The following is an 18,812-nucleotide window of genomic DNA, read 5'->3' as shown; positions in this document are numbered from 1 at the left end:
TTTATGAGTGATTTTGGTAGATGGAAACTGTAAGAAGTTGGTCATATATATATAATACAAAGTAAGATAGGGGTTATGGGTATAACCCACTATGGGATAGTATTTATCCAATATTCTGTTGGTAAAGTACCCAGATTCTTAATACATGAATGTTTTTAATTGCAATGCAATTAACTCATTTATTGTATTAAACGGGTGAAGGTAAAGAAATATTTTTACTGTAAATTTATAATACAAATAAGAAAATGGAGAAACAAATTTAGTTTGCTCATCAACTTACGGATATTAGAATGTTGGATTATTTATTCATTTAGCAAAATGAGAACCTCAATAGCATACATATATATCTTATAATTCAATACATATAAGATAATTTGTATTCTTTACTTATATGTATTGACTTATAAGATATATATGTATGCTATTGAGGTTCTCATTTTGCTAAATGAATAAATAATCCAACATTCTAATATCCGTAAGTTGATGAAGAAACTAAATTTGTATCTCCATTTTCTTATTTGTATTATATATATATATATATAGCATGTGTGCATGCAATTGTGTATGTGTGGTGTAATGCAAATATCTATAAGCAGAAATAGAAATACACTCACTGTCTCTCCAACACTAACAACCAATTGTTTCTCCACTTTTTCTCCACGTAAACAGAACCAACAAGGGCCAGATGGTTGTGCTACAATAACAAATATGAAACATTAGTGTTGTTTGTTTGATTAAACTTCATCAATGCTGTTACTTCTATACTATGAGTCAAGTGAAAGTATTGAAGCATGGTGCAACAATAATTCCATGCCATATATTTGTTCAGTAGGACAGCAATCAAAGGCATACTAACAGCGGTCCTTCAATCTTTTTATGTAATTAGGACTATACTGTGTAATGTGTTCTTCTATTTCAAAAACAGCAGGGTATGAGAGAGATTTGACTGTCATTTCTATCAGGTTCAGCAACCAAATAAAGGCTCTCTCATTGGCTTGTTCAATAGTATGAACAGAACAGACAAGAAATTAAATCTGAATAGAAGCTCAAATCCATAATCAGTACAGTTGTATTGCAAAAGGAAGGAATATAGTGTCTAGTCAAATGTTAAGAGTTTGCAAAGAAATTCAATGTAAAATAATTATTTTGTCCTTAGTTATTTTATGTTGGCATTTAAGCCAGGTCAACCTTGATCGAACAGTCCTATGATTTAAGGTAGTCCAGCTTCTAACAAGATGGGAGACTAAAAACAGGACCTTCATTGGCTCAGCATGAACATATATATAAGGTAATAGTTATGTAGGTAAGGACAGTGACAAAGTTTGAATAAAGAAAAGGGTATGTTGAATACTTGTATCTTAAATTTCTTTTACTTTTTTATAATTCCATTCACAGCTTGGATGCTTTATAGAAATATTAAATCAACTCAAGTACTTGACTGGTACATTATTTTATGAATTCTGCAAAGATGAAAGGCAAATTTGGCCTCAGTAAGATTTGAACTCAGAGCATAAATGGCCATAAGTAAACACCACAAAGCATTTTGTCTGATGTTCTAATCATTTTGCCAATCCATCATGACGACAACTTGATAATTATTATACACAGTTACATATATATTATACACAGTTACATATATATGCTATTATACTAAGTTTATGAAAAGGGCAAAAAGAAAAAAATATATGTAAATGTAATGGCAGTGTAAACAATCAATCAATTTCTATAGCAAGACACCTGTTTCTGTTACTCAAATATGCTTTAAATTTCTCAACATCTGACATAAAGCCACCTCTCTCTCCACTATAACACCACTCAATTGAAGGGATTTGTTATACAAGTTACTTGGTGACTTCACTAGTGCCAGTTCAACAAGAAAGCATCAGTGCACTCTGTGAAGTAGTTGGTATTAAGAAGGACATCCAGCCAGAGATACCAAACTAAAGCAAACATTGGAGCTTGAAGCAATCTCCTGGTTCATCAGATACTGTCAAACCATTTAACTAATGCCAGCACAGAAGACAGTATTAAAGAATGATAATCATGATGAAGATATATACCTGGTTTGTGCTTTTTCTTCTGTTTGTCTTCATCATCCTTAGATCTTTTCTGTCCTTTTGCTAATGGAGCCTTCATATCAAAAAAGAATTGTTGACCTTCCTAGAAAAGAAAAAACAGTATCAGGCACTGATATCTACTTGCTATAGAACTAGACTAACCAACTGTATTATAGCCTCTGTAAACCACTTGGCCACTGAAATTCCATTGAAAATTTCCTTTTTGTATAGCAATGCAATGGAGTTGATTTGAATTTTTCAAACATACAGGAACATTCAAACTCAGTATTTAAACTAACCAACCAAGTACATTGTACTCATGCTATTTACAGCAGTGAAATAATCATTCTTAAGTAGTTAAATGACACTTATATTAGTGTCTATATAAAATAATAAGTTGAAGTACTGCAAATATACACTTGTTGACTTACAACTGTGTCTATATACTACAATATCAATGATTATATATTATGTTAAACTATAAAAGTGTCCAGATATTATAGGAAATTAAACTTATGCTAACCTTCTGCTATGTTACACTATATCAATACTTATATTCTACTGTTAAAAAGATCTACAAAGTACAGAAGTAAAATGGCCTACTGGTAACAAAACATTTCTCTGAACTTGTTATTTTCTTTCTTCTGTTTTAAAAGGAAAATCTCTGAAATATTACAGGATCATTTAACAACTTATGTAAGGTAATATAATATCTTTTATCTTCGTTTTCATCTATGACATTACTGTATAAATTTTTGCCTAACTGCTCACCTGCATAACACAAAAACTTTTTGAAACATTTACATTGTTCACAGAATTTGGCTTTTTTTCTTTAATGCTATTTAACTATTTTATCCATTTATCACAGTTGGTAAAGTCTTTGCTAATTTGGATATGTTCATGAAATTGAAACAATTGTTTTTTATATCTGAATGATAGTAATTGTAACTCTCTCTCTCTCTCACTCTTTCTCTCCCAACAAAATTACAAAATAAACAACAGCAGTTAGATCTGAAAGTAAAACATTAACCACTTACATCTTTTACATTGCTGTCCTCTAACTGAGACAACTGGTAAGGACATTCAGTGGCATCTTCAGGTTGTTTTGTTAATTCTGTGTTGTCCATATTTACAAGAGGCTCAATGTGAAAAGCATAAAGGAACTGGAAAAAATTATATTTAAATATTTCAAATTGTTTAAGATGATAATCATTTAAATTTTCCAGGCTATTAATTTCATCTTTTATAATTTTGAATTTTATATAACATTTTGATCATTACCATCTCTGGTTGTCTCCAGATGCCCCATTCTTACTTTTGTCTTAGCTGTATTTGACATCTAAACCTTTAAGTAACATAATAATGAACTTATTGTATACAGTACACAGGTGCTCTACAATTCATTAGAAAAAGTTAAAAGAGGAGACAGAAAACAGTTTGGTTTTATCTAAAGGACTTTTGTATTGGAGTTAATATCTCATCAAAGAAGGCGATGAACTGGCAGAATCATTAGCACACTGGGCAAAATGCTTAGCAGCATTTCATCTGTGTTTATGTTCAGAGTTCAAATTTCAGCATAGTTGACTTTGCCTTTCATCCTTTCAAATGAAATAAGTACCAGTGAAGCACTGGGGTCAGTATAATCGACTTATCCTCTCCCCTGAACTTGCTGGTTTTGTGTAAAAATTTGAAACCAATATCTCATCAAAGAAATTAGTTTCCTCTTTTATCTATACCCTTTGCCTGTGCTTGTGCCACATAAAAACACTAAGTCCACTCTGCTGAGAGGCTGGTGTTAGGAAAGGCCAAAACAGTCACAGAAGTCTGGTGCAGGCTTCAGCCTGCCCGGCTTTTGTGGTACCATCCCACCCATGCTAGCATGGAACACAGACGTTAAATGATAATGATGATGATGGTACCAAACTGCCATGGAAGTCTCTGTCTCACCTAACACCTGTTCCTCATGTGTCACTGACAGCTGCTACCCTCTCCAGTGATATCCAAAAGGCCTCTGATTGTATTGGTCATCTACTGACATTTGTCTTGCAAATATTACCTGTGTATGTGATGAGTTTATGGTTTCTATTGGCAATATTTATTATTAGTATTTGCATTATCACATACCACTACGTGAAGGTGACAGATATGTAGTGGTGCCTTTCAACATCAATAAGTCTTAGCAGCAGGACTCTCATACATCAACAGAAATAGGGTGTACATATACATATATCATCATCATCATCATTTAACGTCCGCTTTCCATGCTAGCATGGGTTGGACGATTTGACTGAGGTCTGGCGAACCAGACTCCAATCTGATCTGGCAGAGTTTCTACAGCTGGATGCCCTTCCTAACGCCAACCACTCCAAGAGAGTAGTGGGTGTTTTTACGTGCCACCAGCTCTAGGGCCAGTTTGGTGGTACTGGCAACAGCCACGCCCAAATGGTGCTTTTCATGTGCCACCTGCACAGGAGCCAGTCTGTGTATATACATATATGTATATATATATACACAGACACCTCAAAAGTAATTAGATGCCTAGATATATATAGAGAGACACTCACACATATATAAATATCATACAGGCACAGGCTTGGTTGTGAGTGAAAAGATGAAGCCAGAGCTCCAGGATTTAAGGCACAGAAGGACAGAGTGACACTAATTATGTGTGGCAATGCTGTTGGCTTCATGATGAAACCAGGATTTATCTACAATCCACAAACTTGAGGGCTTTCAAAAATAAGAATAAAAACTTGCTGCCTATCCACTGCTTCATCCCTCAAGCCAAGGAATACCTCCAAAACGTATGCATAGAATTCAAGGTGTTGCTCGTCATGGATAATGCTGGTGGTCACTCTTTGAATTTGAATCACGAGGGAGTCCAAGTCAAGTTCCTCCCTGCTAACACCAACTCCCTCATCCAGTCTATGGATCAAGGCGTGATCTGTGCTTTCAAGACACTTTACACTTGGAACTCTTTTCTACACTTTGCGGATGCAATGGATTCAGATAAGAATTTCAAGTTAAAGGAGTACTGGCATAACTTCACAATTGCAACATGCCTGTCAGTCATCGACACTGCTCTTAAAGACATGAAAAATGAAACCCTCATCGCATGCTAAAAGATGTGGCTAGAGTGTGTCCAGGACTATGAGAGCTTCTCACCTAAAGATATTCAGCACGAGGCTGTCAACAATACGGTGAAACTGGCAAAAGAACTTGGAGGCGATGGTTTTGACGACATCACACAAAATGAGATCAACAATCTCATCGATGCCCACTCTGAAACCCTGATAGATGAAGATTTGTTGGAGTTAACTAAGTCTGCCAGTGAAGAGGAGGAGGAAGCACCAGATCCAGAGAAAGAGGAGGATGAGGTGGGCATGACAATTGAACATTGTCCAACCTTTTAAGGATAGCAAAGGAACGGCAAGGGAAGACGAAAGCATGGGATCCCTATATGGTTTGGTCTCTCCAATTTAAAAATGGTATCAATACTGCCACGCAGACATAAAACTCTCCTCACCACCATGAAGAAACAGTGACAGCAACTTCCCATCACAATGTACTTCAAGCTCACCAAGATAGCCACTCAGGAAAATACATCTCCTAAAACACTTGAAGAAGATGCTTTACCTGAAGAGCTTTAAATCTTTGCTGTGCAGGCACTACCGTCATTATTTTCATCATCATCTTAAATCAATATCATTCATTATTGGTGAGTAACCATACATTTTACTTTATTTTTTATTAAATTATTATTAAACATTATATATATATAATATATATATATATATATATATAGGTGCATGAGTGGCTGTGTGGTAAGTAGCTTGCTAACCAACCACATGGTTCCAGGCTCAGTCCCACTGTATGGCACCTTGGGCAAGTGTCTTCTACTATAGCTTCTGCCCAACCAAAGCCTTGTGAGTGGATTCGGTAGACAGAAACTGAAAGAAGCCCGTCGTATATATATATATATGTATATACGTGTGTATATGTTTATACACATCGATGATGGTGTGTTTACGACCCCATAACTTAGCAGTCCGGCATAAGAGACCAATAGAATAAGTACTAAGCTTACAAAGAATAAGTCTTGGGGCTAATTTGCTCAACTAAAGGTGGTGCTCCAGCATGGCCGCAGTCAAAATGACTGAAACGAGTAAAAGTATATATATAATATTTTACATTATATTTTGATATTAGAGGCATTTTTATAGACCACATCCAATATTCGCAGGTGTTCTAGGAACGTAAGCCCCATAAATACCAGGGGACTACTGTATACATATATTTATACAAGGGTCATAGAATAGAGTACATAAGATCCAAGCTACATATGTTCCATAGCAGGCGGAACCTCAGAAGTAGTAAAAATCCAAGCGAGGTGTATACCACCAGCTACTCTTCAGGCCAAGGACATCTTGATTAAATTAAAGGTTAGTGTCACAAGGATGTTCGTGTTGACACATGGAAGATTCAATCAGAATGTGTAGAAAGCACATATACATTCTGAGTGAATTTTCCATGTGTCAACATGTACATCCTTGTGACAATGTAACCTTTAATTTAATCAAGATGTCCTTGGCCTGAGGAGAGCAACCCTGGTCACCTACTGTGGAATATAAAAAGAATGTTTTTTCAGCTTATTGTTCTTTAATATGTAAAAATCCACAACCTTCTATCTCAATAAACCAGTATTGTCCCTCAAAGTTGTTTCTTTTATATTTACTACGGATTACTTGAAGGTAACTTTCTTCCTACACCTTGATCCCATGATCTTATATTTATATTTATATATATATATATATATTATATATATATATATATATATATAGGTGCATGAGTGGCTGTGTGGTAAGTAGCTTGCTAACCAACCACATGGTTCCAGGCTCAGTCCCACTGTATGGCACCTTGGGCAAGTGTCTTCTACTATAGCTTCTGCCCAACCAAAGCCTTGTGAGTGGATTCGGTAGACAGAAACTGAAAGAAGCCCGTCGTATATATATATATATGTATATACGTGTGTATATGTTTATACACATCGATGATGGTGTGTTTACGACCCCATAACTTAGCAGTCCGGCATAAGAGACCAATAGAATAAGTACTAAGCTTACAAAGAATAAGTCTTGGGGCTAATTTGCTCAACTAAAGGTGGTGCTCCAGCATGGCCGCAGTCAAAATGACTGAAACGAGTAAAAGTATATATATAATATTTTACATTATATTTTGATATTAGAGGCATTTTTATAGACCACATCCAATATTCGCAGGTGTTCTAGGAACGTAAGCCCCATAAATACCAGGGGACTACTGTATACATATATTTATACAAGGGTCATAGAATAGAGTACATAAGATCCAAGCTACATATGTTCCATAGCAGGCGGAACCTCAGAAGTAGTAAAAATCCAAGCGAGGTGTATACCACCAGCTACTCTTCAGGCCAAGGACATCTTGATTAAATTAAAGGTTACAGTGTCACAAGGATGTTCGTGTTGACACATGGAAGATTCAATCAGAATGTGTAGAAAGCACATATACATTCTGAGTGAATTTTCCATGTGTCAACATGTACATCCTTGTGACAATGTAACCTTTAATTTAATCAAGATGTCCTTGGCCTGAGGAGAGCAACCCTGGTCACCTACTGTGGAATATAAAAAGAATGTTTTTTCAGCTTATTGTTCTTTAATATGTAAAAATCCACAACCTTCTATCTCAATAAACCAGTATTGTCCCTCAAAGTTGTTCTTTTATATTTACTACGGATTACTTGAAGGTAACTTTCTTCCTACACCTTGATCCCATGATCTTATATTATATTTATATATATATATATATATATATATGAAATGGATGTCTATTTACTTTTAAGATGTCTGTGTATATATGTGGTTCTCTCCACACCGTCTATTCTTAGAATCAAGTAGAATTTGCAGCTCTGCTTCCATCATTATCATTTAAATGTCAATTGTCATACTGTTGTGTAGCACCATGTCAGCTCTGATTCTGCAGAGACCTGGGATTAAAGACATTCCAGTCATAACCATTCACCAGACAGCGTCACAGTCATTATCAAATATTCCCATCCTTGACCAAGATAGTGTAGCAGGATTCAAAGCAGCTTTAGCTGCTATTTCTAACAGGCCAACCGCCCACAGTAACTCATCTCTTTAAATGTCAATTTTTTCATGTTTGCATGTAGCAGCAGCCATCTATGGTTCTTGTACTTCTACATAAAAATATATAATTATCATAAAATTCAAAATCTCAATATTTTACCTTCAGTTTCTGTTTGTTGGAGACTTTTGCTAAACTGATGAACCTGGTACAGTGTAGGGCAGTTTCTCGGAGCACTTTGTGGTTCCTACAATCAGAGAATATTGATTTCTTACATAAGCATAAAGCCTCACAATTGAAGAAAGGGCTACATTTGATTATAATGCTCCAGTATTTGTCTGGTACTTTATTTTATTAACCCACAAAAAGATAAAAGGAAAAAATTAACCTTGGTAGAATTTAAACACACAACAGAAAGAGCCATAACTAAATACCAAAAGCATATATAATATATATATATATATATATCATCATCATCATCATCATCGTTTAACGTCTGCTTTCCATGCTAGCATGGGTTGGACGGTTCAACTGGGGTCTGGGGAGCCCGAAGGCTGCACCAGGCCAGTCAGATCTGGCAGTGTTTCTACAGCTGGATGCCCTTCCTAACGCCAACCACTCCGAGAGTGTAGTGGGTGATTTTATGTGCCACCGACACAGGTGCCAGACGTGGCTGGCGAACGGCCACGCTCGGATGGTGTTTTTATGTGCCACCGACACAGGTGCCAGACGAGGCTGGCAGACGGCCACGCTCGGATGGTGTTTTTATGTGCCACCGACACAGGTGCCAGACGAGGCTGGCAGACAGCCACGCTCAGACGGTGTTTGTTACGTGCCCACAGCACGGAGGCCAGTCGATGCGGTACTGGCTACGGTCCCGTTCGGATGGTTTTCTTATGTGCCACCGGCACATATATATATATATATATATAATATATATATATATACCGAAGTAAGCACATAGATGTGAAAGAAGGTAGAAAAAAGAGTACTCAAATACCAGAGGTAGAGTAATATGCTTTATTTAAAAGCAGCAGAAATATAACAAAAGCTGTTACTCAGAGTTTCACGTTCCCGTTCGGCGGACAGCTTTTGTCCGACGAACGGAAATGTGAAACTCCGAGTAACAGCTTTTGTTATATTTCTGCTGCTTTTAAATAAAGTATATATATGTGGATGCGCAATGGCCCAGTGGTCAGGGCAGCGGACTCGTGGTTGTAGGATCGCGATTTTGATTCCCAGACCGGGTGTTGTGAGTGTTTATTGAGCGAAAACACCTAAAGCTCCACGAGGCTCAGGCAGGTGGTGGTGGCGATCCCTGCTGTACTTTTTCGCCACAACTTCCTCTCAGTCTTTCTTCTGTTGGTCTGCTCGCTTAGCCAGCGGGGTAGCGTCATTTGAAGGCTAAAACAATGTGAAGTGCATTGTGACCAGCGATGTGTAGCAACATCTGATAGCCTGGTCGGTCACGGTGATATATATATATATATATATAAACAGAGAGAGAGACCCAGGAAGATATGGGATGAGGTACTGAACAATGATCTCAGAAAACTGAACCTTTCAGATGAGATAACAAAGAACCGAGATACCTGGCACCTTGCTGTACTCAAGAAGACCCATCCTCCACAACAGAAGTGTTAAAGCCACACCTCCTGGTGAACATGATCAGCCTGCAAGAACTCATGCCAGTGCCACATGGTGAGCACTCATGCTAGTGCCACATAGGAATGGTCATACTTGTGGCATGTCAAGTGCACCCAGAACACACTGTAAAATGGTTGGCGATAGGAAGGGCATCCAGCAGTAGAAACCAAGCCAAATCAGAGTGGAACATAGTGCAGCTTCCCAGCTCTGGTCAAAGAATGTGATGATGATGATATATATACATATATATATCTATATATATATATTACCCAATGTTAACTGGAATTTGACCTCGAATTATCTCAACGGACTTTTTCGTCGGCCTTCACCCACCCTGACGTCAACGCATATTGAGAGACAGTTTTGTGCCATTCATACCATGGGCTCCTAGGGAGCGTTTGTTCGAAAAGCTTGCTGCGCATTTGTTTGGAGATTTAAGTTCCTGGATTTTCCTGAAGAGAAAGCTGCAAAATAGTCTCCTTATTCAATCCGAATTAGGGAATTTGCAGCCTTTGAAACATGTGTAGAAAATAATAAAAAGGAATTTTGTAAAATCTTCGTTCAGCTCCATTTCTTCCCTCACTAAATATATATATATATATATATATATAATATATATATATATATATATAATATATATATATATATATATATATGTTGTTGTATTTAGGAATGGTCATTTTGCCAGTTTAGCCAATATATATATATATATACATACATATCTTTTATCTTTTACTTGTTTCATACTGGAACACTGCTTTGAGGAATTTCAGTCGAATTGACCTGAGTACTTATCTTCTTTTTAAACCTGGTACCACTAAGTTACAGGGACGTAGACACACCAACACTGACTGTCAAGTGGTGATGGAGAACAAACACAAATACAAAGACACACACATAGATGTGTGTGTATACACACACACACACACACCACACACACACACACACACACATACAACAGGCTTCTTTCAGTTTCTGTCAACCAAATCCACTCATAAGGCTTTGGTTGGCCCAAGTCTATAGTAGAAGACATTTGCTCTCAATACCATGCAATGGGACTGAACTCAGGACCATGTGGTTGGGAAGCAAACTTCTTATCACACAATACACACACACACACATACAATAGGGTTCTTTCAGTTTCTGTCTACCAAATTCATGCAGAAGGCTTTGGTCAACCCTGGGTTATATTAAAAGACACTAACCCAAAATGTTGCACAGTGGGACTGAACCCAAAACTATGCAGTTTAGGAAATATATTGATGCTATTATGCGAAAATGTCATAAGACCAAAATGTTGCTTTTTCAGAAAATGAAAGAATAGTTTTACCATTCCATTTCTTTTTACATTAGCAATGGTTTCAGCTTAACAATAATACTTTGTTGGGTACATAAAATCATAACTCCATGCATGTGTGACATTTTCATTCAGAAATACTTTTGCAAAACTGTCATATGTGGAGCTTACTACACTTTTGGAAAATGCTAATCCATTGTACTACACTTTGACAATTTTCATCTGAAGCAGCTGGAAACACAATAGTTTGACTAAAAGAACAGGCTATTGCAAGCAAAATTAAATATTGAAAAAAACGCACTTGGTCAAACTTGAACGTACGACAGTTTAACATAATGGCAACAGTATATATCTGTCTGTCTCTCTCTCTCTGTTTGTGTGTGTGTGTGTGTGTGTATTCATAAACATACACATACATAGAGAAAGTAAAATTAATAATTTTCTATTTTTTCAATATTTTAGCCAATTCAGTTCCTAAAAATAACTGTTTGCTTTGACAATAACTTGAACCTGCCAAACAAGGTGGAATCAACACAAACCCTGAAGTGCTAAATGAAACATCTTATATTATCAAGTGTTTGGGCCTTTTGAGTCTAAATTCCAAACATTGTTTAATCTGCTAACTGAATTAGCTAACTAGTCCAGGTCAGACACTTTTCAAATCACCTTTCCTGCATATTATAATCAAAACACTTTCTTCAATATTTATAAAAGGGCTGATATTACAATTATCATCATCATCTATTTTTCTATTGGTTTGCTAATCATAGGCTTTCAATTTGATTTGCAGTGAATTCTAACTCACAGCAAGTAAAATTGAAAGCATATAGATAAGCAAGATAAAACAAGTAGAACCCCTTCAAGCAACAGTTGTCTCTAGTTCTATAATACAATATTGAGAAAACACAGCTTTATCATAATAAATTTGTACTTATGAATATTTTAGGTTCAGTTAAAAATGAGGCTATTTATTCCATAATTGCAACAGATAGATGTTGCATAATAAAGAAGTATAATTGCATAATTAAGAAGCTTGCTTTGCAACCACATCATTTGGGGTTTAGTCCTTCTATACAGCACCTTGGGCAGGTCCCTTCAACTAAGACTCTGGGCTGAGCAATGTTGTGAAAGTGGAATTCACAGACAAAAACTATATGAAAGTCTGTCATATATATATATATATATACTAGCTATTTTGACCCGTGCTTCGCTCGGGTTTTGGTGGTAGTGGTGTTGTTTTGTGCGTGTTGTCTCCTTTTGTTTGTCTTATTTGCCTGGTTCTTTTTATTGCCCACTTTCCAAATTCCCAATTTTTACACCCACAATTAAAGATAACTGCCTCTAGCCCCTGCAGCAACATGAAAAGCCACCATTATTCAAACAGCGCAACCTGTCTAACCCATAAAACTCAATTTTTCCCATATTCCTCACCATGGCAACCAAACGGTAGCCCCGAGTGACTTGCAACCCTTGTCACACCATTGCCCACCCTATTTTACCCCCAGTGTAAATTTTGGCACCAATCTGACCCTACCTACCACCCCTTAAACTGTTCCCATCCCAAAATGAGACAAATAACCAAAAAATCAAACAACTTTTTCACATTTCAGCTTTATATATATATATATCTTTTACCTTTTATCTTGTTTCAGTCATTAGACTGTGACTATACAGGAGCACTGCTTTGAAGAACTTTTTAGTTAAATGAATTGACCCTAGTACTTATTTTTTGTGAAGCCTAGTACTTATTTAATCAGTTTCTTTTTGCCAAACCACTAATACATAGGGACATAAACACACCAACATTGATTGTAGTGGTGATGGGAAACAAACACAGACACAAAGACACATACATAGATACATATATATATATATGTACATATATACAACAGACTTCTTTCATTTTTATGTCTACCTAATCCACTCACAAGTCTTTGGTCAGCCCAATTCTACAGTAGAAGACACTTGCCAAGGTGCCATGCAGTGGGACTGAGCCCAGAACCATGTAGTTGGGAAGCAAGCTTCTTACCACACAGCCATGCCTGGGCTTCATCATCATTTAACATCTGCTTTCCATGCTGGCATAGGTTAGAGTTTGACTGCAGTCTGATTTGGCATGGTTTCTATGGCTGGATGCCCTTCCTATCACCAACCACTTGAGAGTTTAATGGGTGCTTTATGCATGCCACTTACATGACACTGGCAACAGCCACAAATACAATTTTGGGGGGCTTGACAAGTGTTCTCAAACACAGCATATCATGAAAGGTTTCAGTGACTTGTCATCACCTCTGCGAGGCCCAACATTCGAAGATCACACTACCAGCAATGGCGACAATTATGATTTCACAGGTGCCATTTACATGACACTGGTAATGGTCACGACTACGATCTCACTTGGCTTGACAAGTTTTCTCAAGCACAGCATATGGCCAAAGGTCTCAGTCAGTTGTCATCACCTCCATTAAGACCAACATTCAAAGATCATGCTTCACTACCTTGTCCTATGCCTTCCTGAGTCTACTTCTTCCACAGGTTCCCTCCACAGTCTGAACTCAGCACTTCTTTACACAGCTGTCCTCATCCATATACATCATATGACCATACCAACATATTTGTTACTCTTGTACACCACATTTGATGCCTCTTATGCCTAGTTTTTCTTTCAAGACATTTACGCTCAGTATTACATGCATGCTGACATTGCACATCCAGTGAAGCATACTGACTTCATTTCTTTTAAGTCTTTGTATATCCTCTGCCGTTACAGACCATTTTTCACTGCCATGGAATACAGCTGTCCACACAAAGGCATCATACAGTCTGCCTTTTATTCTGAGGAAGAGGCCCTTTGTTACCAGAGGTAGGAGCTCTCTGAACTTTACCCAGCCTATTCTTATATTTCACAGCTATGCTCTCACAGCATCCACCTCCGCTACTGACTTGATCACTTAGGTAACAGAAGCTATCAACTACTTCTAGTTTTCCCCACTGGAATTCGATGGAATCTATTTTCTGTACATTTGTAATGTTTATTGTACCTTTGCATATTTACATACATGTTACCATTTGAACTTGCCTAATATTTTATTCTCTTCTTTATAGTACGAGACCAGTGTCTATCCCTCTATTATACTCTAACCCTTCATCTGGTACAAAGCCACACTTTCTCCCAGCTGAGCAGTCTTTGTTTTGCAAGTTACTCGGTGACCCCACTGGTATTGGTGCTATGCATAAAGCACTAGTGCTGGTGCCACATAAGAAGTACCCAGTACACTTTGTTAAATGGTGGGCATTAGGAAGGGCATCCAGACATAGAAACCATGCCAAAGCAGACAATGGAGCCTGGTGCAGCTCTCCAGCTTCTGCCAAACTGTCCAACCCATGCCAGCATGGAAGACAGACATAGAGTTCTGATAATTGATTTTATATATATATATATATATATTATGTGAAATAGAAAGATGAATAATCTTGTAGTAGATTAATCAAAAGTTTAACCGATACCTTAGTAGCAAAAATCACAGCAGTGAACAGCACGGTTGGAGGTACAACCATCTGGCGTTGCAACCGTGCGTTGGTGCGGATAATTGAAATTAAAACATTATTGGTGAATTGAAGAAATGGAGCTGAACGCAGATTGAACAGAAATCGTTTTATTTCATTCTACACGTGTTTCGAAAGGCACAAATTACCAAAATCTGATTGAATAATGGGACCATATTGTGTCTTTCTCTTCAGGAAGAAAAAAGGAAATCCGTTGGAATTTCAATCTGCGTTCAGCTCCATTTCTTCAATTCACCAATAATGTTATATATATATATATATATATATTTAAAATAATAATGGTGAAAAATTGAATATTAATTTGATTAATATCAATTTAAAACCAGTGGAAAATTATATTACATACATATAAGAGGGATGACCACTATGTGGACATCTATTATGCTAGAAGTAGATCCACAATGGTCTTACCACTAAGAATGGAATGTTAAACTGTCCAACCCATGTAGTAGATAGGTGGAGAGCAGCTAACAAAGGACACCCTCAGCCTTCTTGTCCAATGCAAATCACTATGGACAATATTGCCCATCACAGAGTAAAGAAAATGCCCATGTTTCTTTATATATATATATATATATATATACACACACACACACACAGTGTGTCCATCTATCTGTTGCAATTATGGAATAAATAGCCTCATCTTATATGTAATGAATACATATATATAGGAATGAATGTGTGTATGTGTGTGCATGTTTATATTATTTTACACTTATGCTCTTTATCTCTCTCTCTCTCTCTCTCTTACTCCCTATATATATATATATAATATATATATATATATATAATATATATATATATACACACACACACAACAAATTTCTAAATTTACTAAATTCACTCATGCTTTGATCATCTTCGGCCACAGTCTCAAGGTGCCACACAGTAAGATAAACCCAGACCACATGGTTAGGAAGCAAACTAATTGTGAGTGTGCGTGTGTGAGAGAGAGAGAGAGAGAGAGACAGCATGTGGGGGGGATGAGAGAGAGAGAGAGTGCAAATGTGCATATGCCTGTATGTGAATGTTTACAGTCTGAAATGTGCTAACATGAAATTGCTCAAGCAAAAGCAGGAACATTATGTTCCCTGTCAACAAAGCACTCCATAGTGATGTACTTTCAAAGTCAAGCAGAACTAGAATCTCTTGCTTGAAAAACTGGTAAGGATTAGTGACAGATATAGCCGTCAGTTTTAAAATAATACCTCAAAAGAAACCTTCATTCTACCTATGCTGGAATGGGAAAACAGACATTAAACAAATTGATGGTCCTATAAGCCTTCCCAATACAAGGGAGATTACTGTTAGCCTCTGCGCCATCAACCTGTATTAAAAATATAATACATTTTCAGAAACAAACTATTCCAGTGATGTTATGAAAAAATCAATGTAAAGCAGATTATATAACGATGAAACCATGAGATGTGTTTACTTCACACTTCCTAGTCAAAAATTAAAATAATCAACCAAATAAATAATTACCTGTATGGTAATCTTTCATGAAAAATTCCTTGCAAACCAACAAAATGATACCGTGGTCGTAATTTAAGGGCCAATTTAGAAATAAGTTGAGAACCACATTGATCTGAATTAACACCTTCCTGCAATATTAAAAAAATAGAAAATGTTTTGCATATATATATATATATATAATATATGTATGTGCATATATATATCATGCATGCATGGAAGCTGGACTTTAGAAGATGATATATATATATATCATCATCACTGTCGTCATCATTCATATATGTATATGAATATACCCACTATAGATCTAAGAAGGCTTAGTTCAAATAACAACTCAATACAGACTACAATTATGTAGACTGTATTATATATATACAGATACACACACATAAATATACAAACATATATATAAAAGGGAGTGCTGAAAAGTTACTAGTTTTAAGGGTATCGCGAAAGGCCTAGTTTGAGGCCCAACCTTCCAAGTTTTTTTACAGGGCTTAGAAAAACTGAAGGACTGCTGCAATAATTGTGTGAATCTGAGAGGGGAATATGTTGAATAAAATCATAATTAACTGATCCTCTTGTATTTTCTTTTACCCAAAGCCATAAACTTTTCAGCACCACCTCACATATGAGAACTTTACAAATTTAATCCTTCAAATAATGCCATAATTCAAACTTTACTACAATTATTGTGCTAAAGAAGAGATGAAGATGAAACAAGATAAGAAAGAGAATCACAATACAGAAAAAAAAAACATCATTAGTAAGAACTTACCACATCTCCAGCATATTTTTCAACTCCTTTTGGCCACTGAGATGTAATTAATATATCAACTCCTTTGAATTGTTTGCTTGAGGATACTGAATTAATGAGATCATCAACATCATTTACAGTAAAACCGTAATTAGTGTCACACTGCCTGCCACTCAGATACGCAATCTGTAATCCAGAACTAGTGGTGAATACTCCTTGTTTGCCTAAACAAATTAAAACAAAAGCAAGAAGTCATAAGCATTCATTGCTCAACAATCCATTTTGCATATTCTTTCCAAACCTCAGTATGCACTCTCTGTCAATTATACACCACGGAATCCAGGATAAGTTCCAGCCTAATGAGCCTGTGGGCTAATATCAGACAGACGTGTGCGCGTGTGTGTGCATGCGTGCGTGTGTGTGCATGCGTGTGTGTGTGTGTATATATATTGTCAGTAGTTCATATATTCGCAAAAGAAACACACTGTAAACCATTAAAGCAGTAATATATTTTTAGGAAGTTAATTGTTATAGGCAGTCAGCTAGTGACCATTGGTTTCGCATCTATAAAGCACTTAGCAGTATAGGTGACTCATCACATGACAATTAACTTCCTAATACTATACACCTTGATTTATATATATATATATAGCGAGAGAGAGAGAGAGCAAAGTGTACGCACACCGCTATATATATAGAAAATACAAAATGGGACAAGAACGCAAAACATTCAGACAGCTAGGTGAAACAAAAATAGGGACAACAAAACATCCAGATAGACGATACAAAGTAAACAAGGACGGGTCAAGTTGTCTCTTTCCGTATCACCTAGCTGTCCAGATGTTTTGCATTCTTGTCCCATTTTGTATTATATATATATATATATATATATATATATATATATTATATATATATATATATATATATAGAGAGAGAGAGAGAGAGAGAGACACACACACACACAGACAGACAGACAGAGAGCAGTGCAGGCATGGCTGTGTGGTTAAGATCACTTCCTAACCATATGGTTTTCAGCTCAGTCCCACTGTGCAACATCTTGAGCAAGTACAAGACACTTGACCAAGTTGTCATTCAATATGACTGAACCCAAGCCCACAGTTGGGAAGCAAACTTCTCACCTGCACATGTATGTTTTTGTTTGTATGTATGTATGTATACACATTCACACATGCATGTGTAAGCATAACATGTGTTGCATAACACTGGCCCACATAACTGCTTGGCCAACAAAAGAACCTTGATGCAATATTTTCACTTTTATTTCGCAATTGTAATGCTTTTCTGTTCTTACTGATTATCATTGTTTCTTTATCCCTTTAACATTCAGATCATTCTGTCAAATGTAATTCTTATTCACAGTGTTTTGAATTGATCACATACTATCTTGAAGCTTTGAGATTTCAATGATGTGACTATATTTTTTAGACTAACATTGTAGGGTAGGTGTGAGAGGCCAGATCTAGCTGGTTTGAACATATAACAGGTACAATATCTAGGCTAGACATGGCCAGTTTAAATGCTAAAGTGTTAAAAAATACAAGACACTCTGTATCCATTTTTTTACACCCATTATTTATTTTTTTCTCCATTTAGTTAAACAGATTAAAAATTAAACAAATTAATAAAGGATGTATGATGATTGACTATGTCTCTAAGTTGTAACATATTTATCATTAACAAAGAAGAAATATACAAACCAAGATATAATATATTTTCATAGAGTTCACTTCCTTCTTTTTCGGGATAATATGAACAATGGGCATCTTGATTAGCTCCCAAAATAAGTACTGTTATGGGCACTGGAAATAAATATTGATATCAATATATATTTATATACTTGCAGAAATTAAATTCACACATACAT

General features: G+C 36.3%; 1 protein-coding gene across 2 annotated transcripts in view; it reads right to left on the bottom strand.

Annotated features, from left to right (window-relative positions):
• The window catches only part of LOC115217670 (CWF19-like protein 1), a 32,750-nt gene that overhangs the window by 6,568 nt on the left and 7,370 nt on the right, over positions 1 to 18,812 (bottom strand). For both annotated transcript variants that reach the window (XM_029787420.2, XM_036507563.1), the window contains exons 5-11: positions 18,646 to 18,747; positions 16,949 to 17,151; positions 16,183 to 16,301; positions 8,349 to 8,433; positions 3,095 to 3,220; positions 2,061 to 2,160; positions 615 to 694 (exon numbers count right to left, since the gene is read on the bottom strand). In XM_029787420.2, the coding sequence (XP_029643280.2) occupies positions 615 to 694; positions 2,061 to 2,160; positions 3,095 to 3,220; positions 8,349 to 8,433; positions 16,183 to 16,301; positions 16,949 to 17,151; positions 18,646 to 18,747 (815 nt within the window). The remainder of the gene's footprint in view (positions 1 to 614; positions 695 to 2,060; positions 2,161 to 3,094; positions 3,221 to 8,348; positions 8,434 to 16,182; positions 16,302 to 16,948; positions 17,152 to 18,645; positions 18,748 to 18,812) is intronic.

This window comes from Octopus sinensis, linkage group LG11 (assembly GCF_006345805.1).
Source record: "Octopus sinensis linkage group LG11, ASM634580v1, whole genome shotgun sequence".
NCBI classification, from domain to species: domain Eukaryota; kingdom Metazoa; phylum Mollusca; class Cephalopoda; order Octopoda; family Octopodidae; genus Octopus; species Octopus sinensis.
This window is presented reverse-complemented; position numbering and strand designations above follow the sequence as displayed.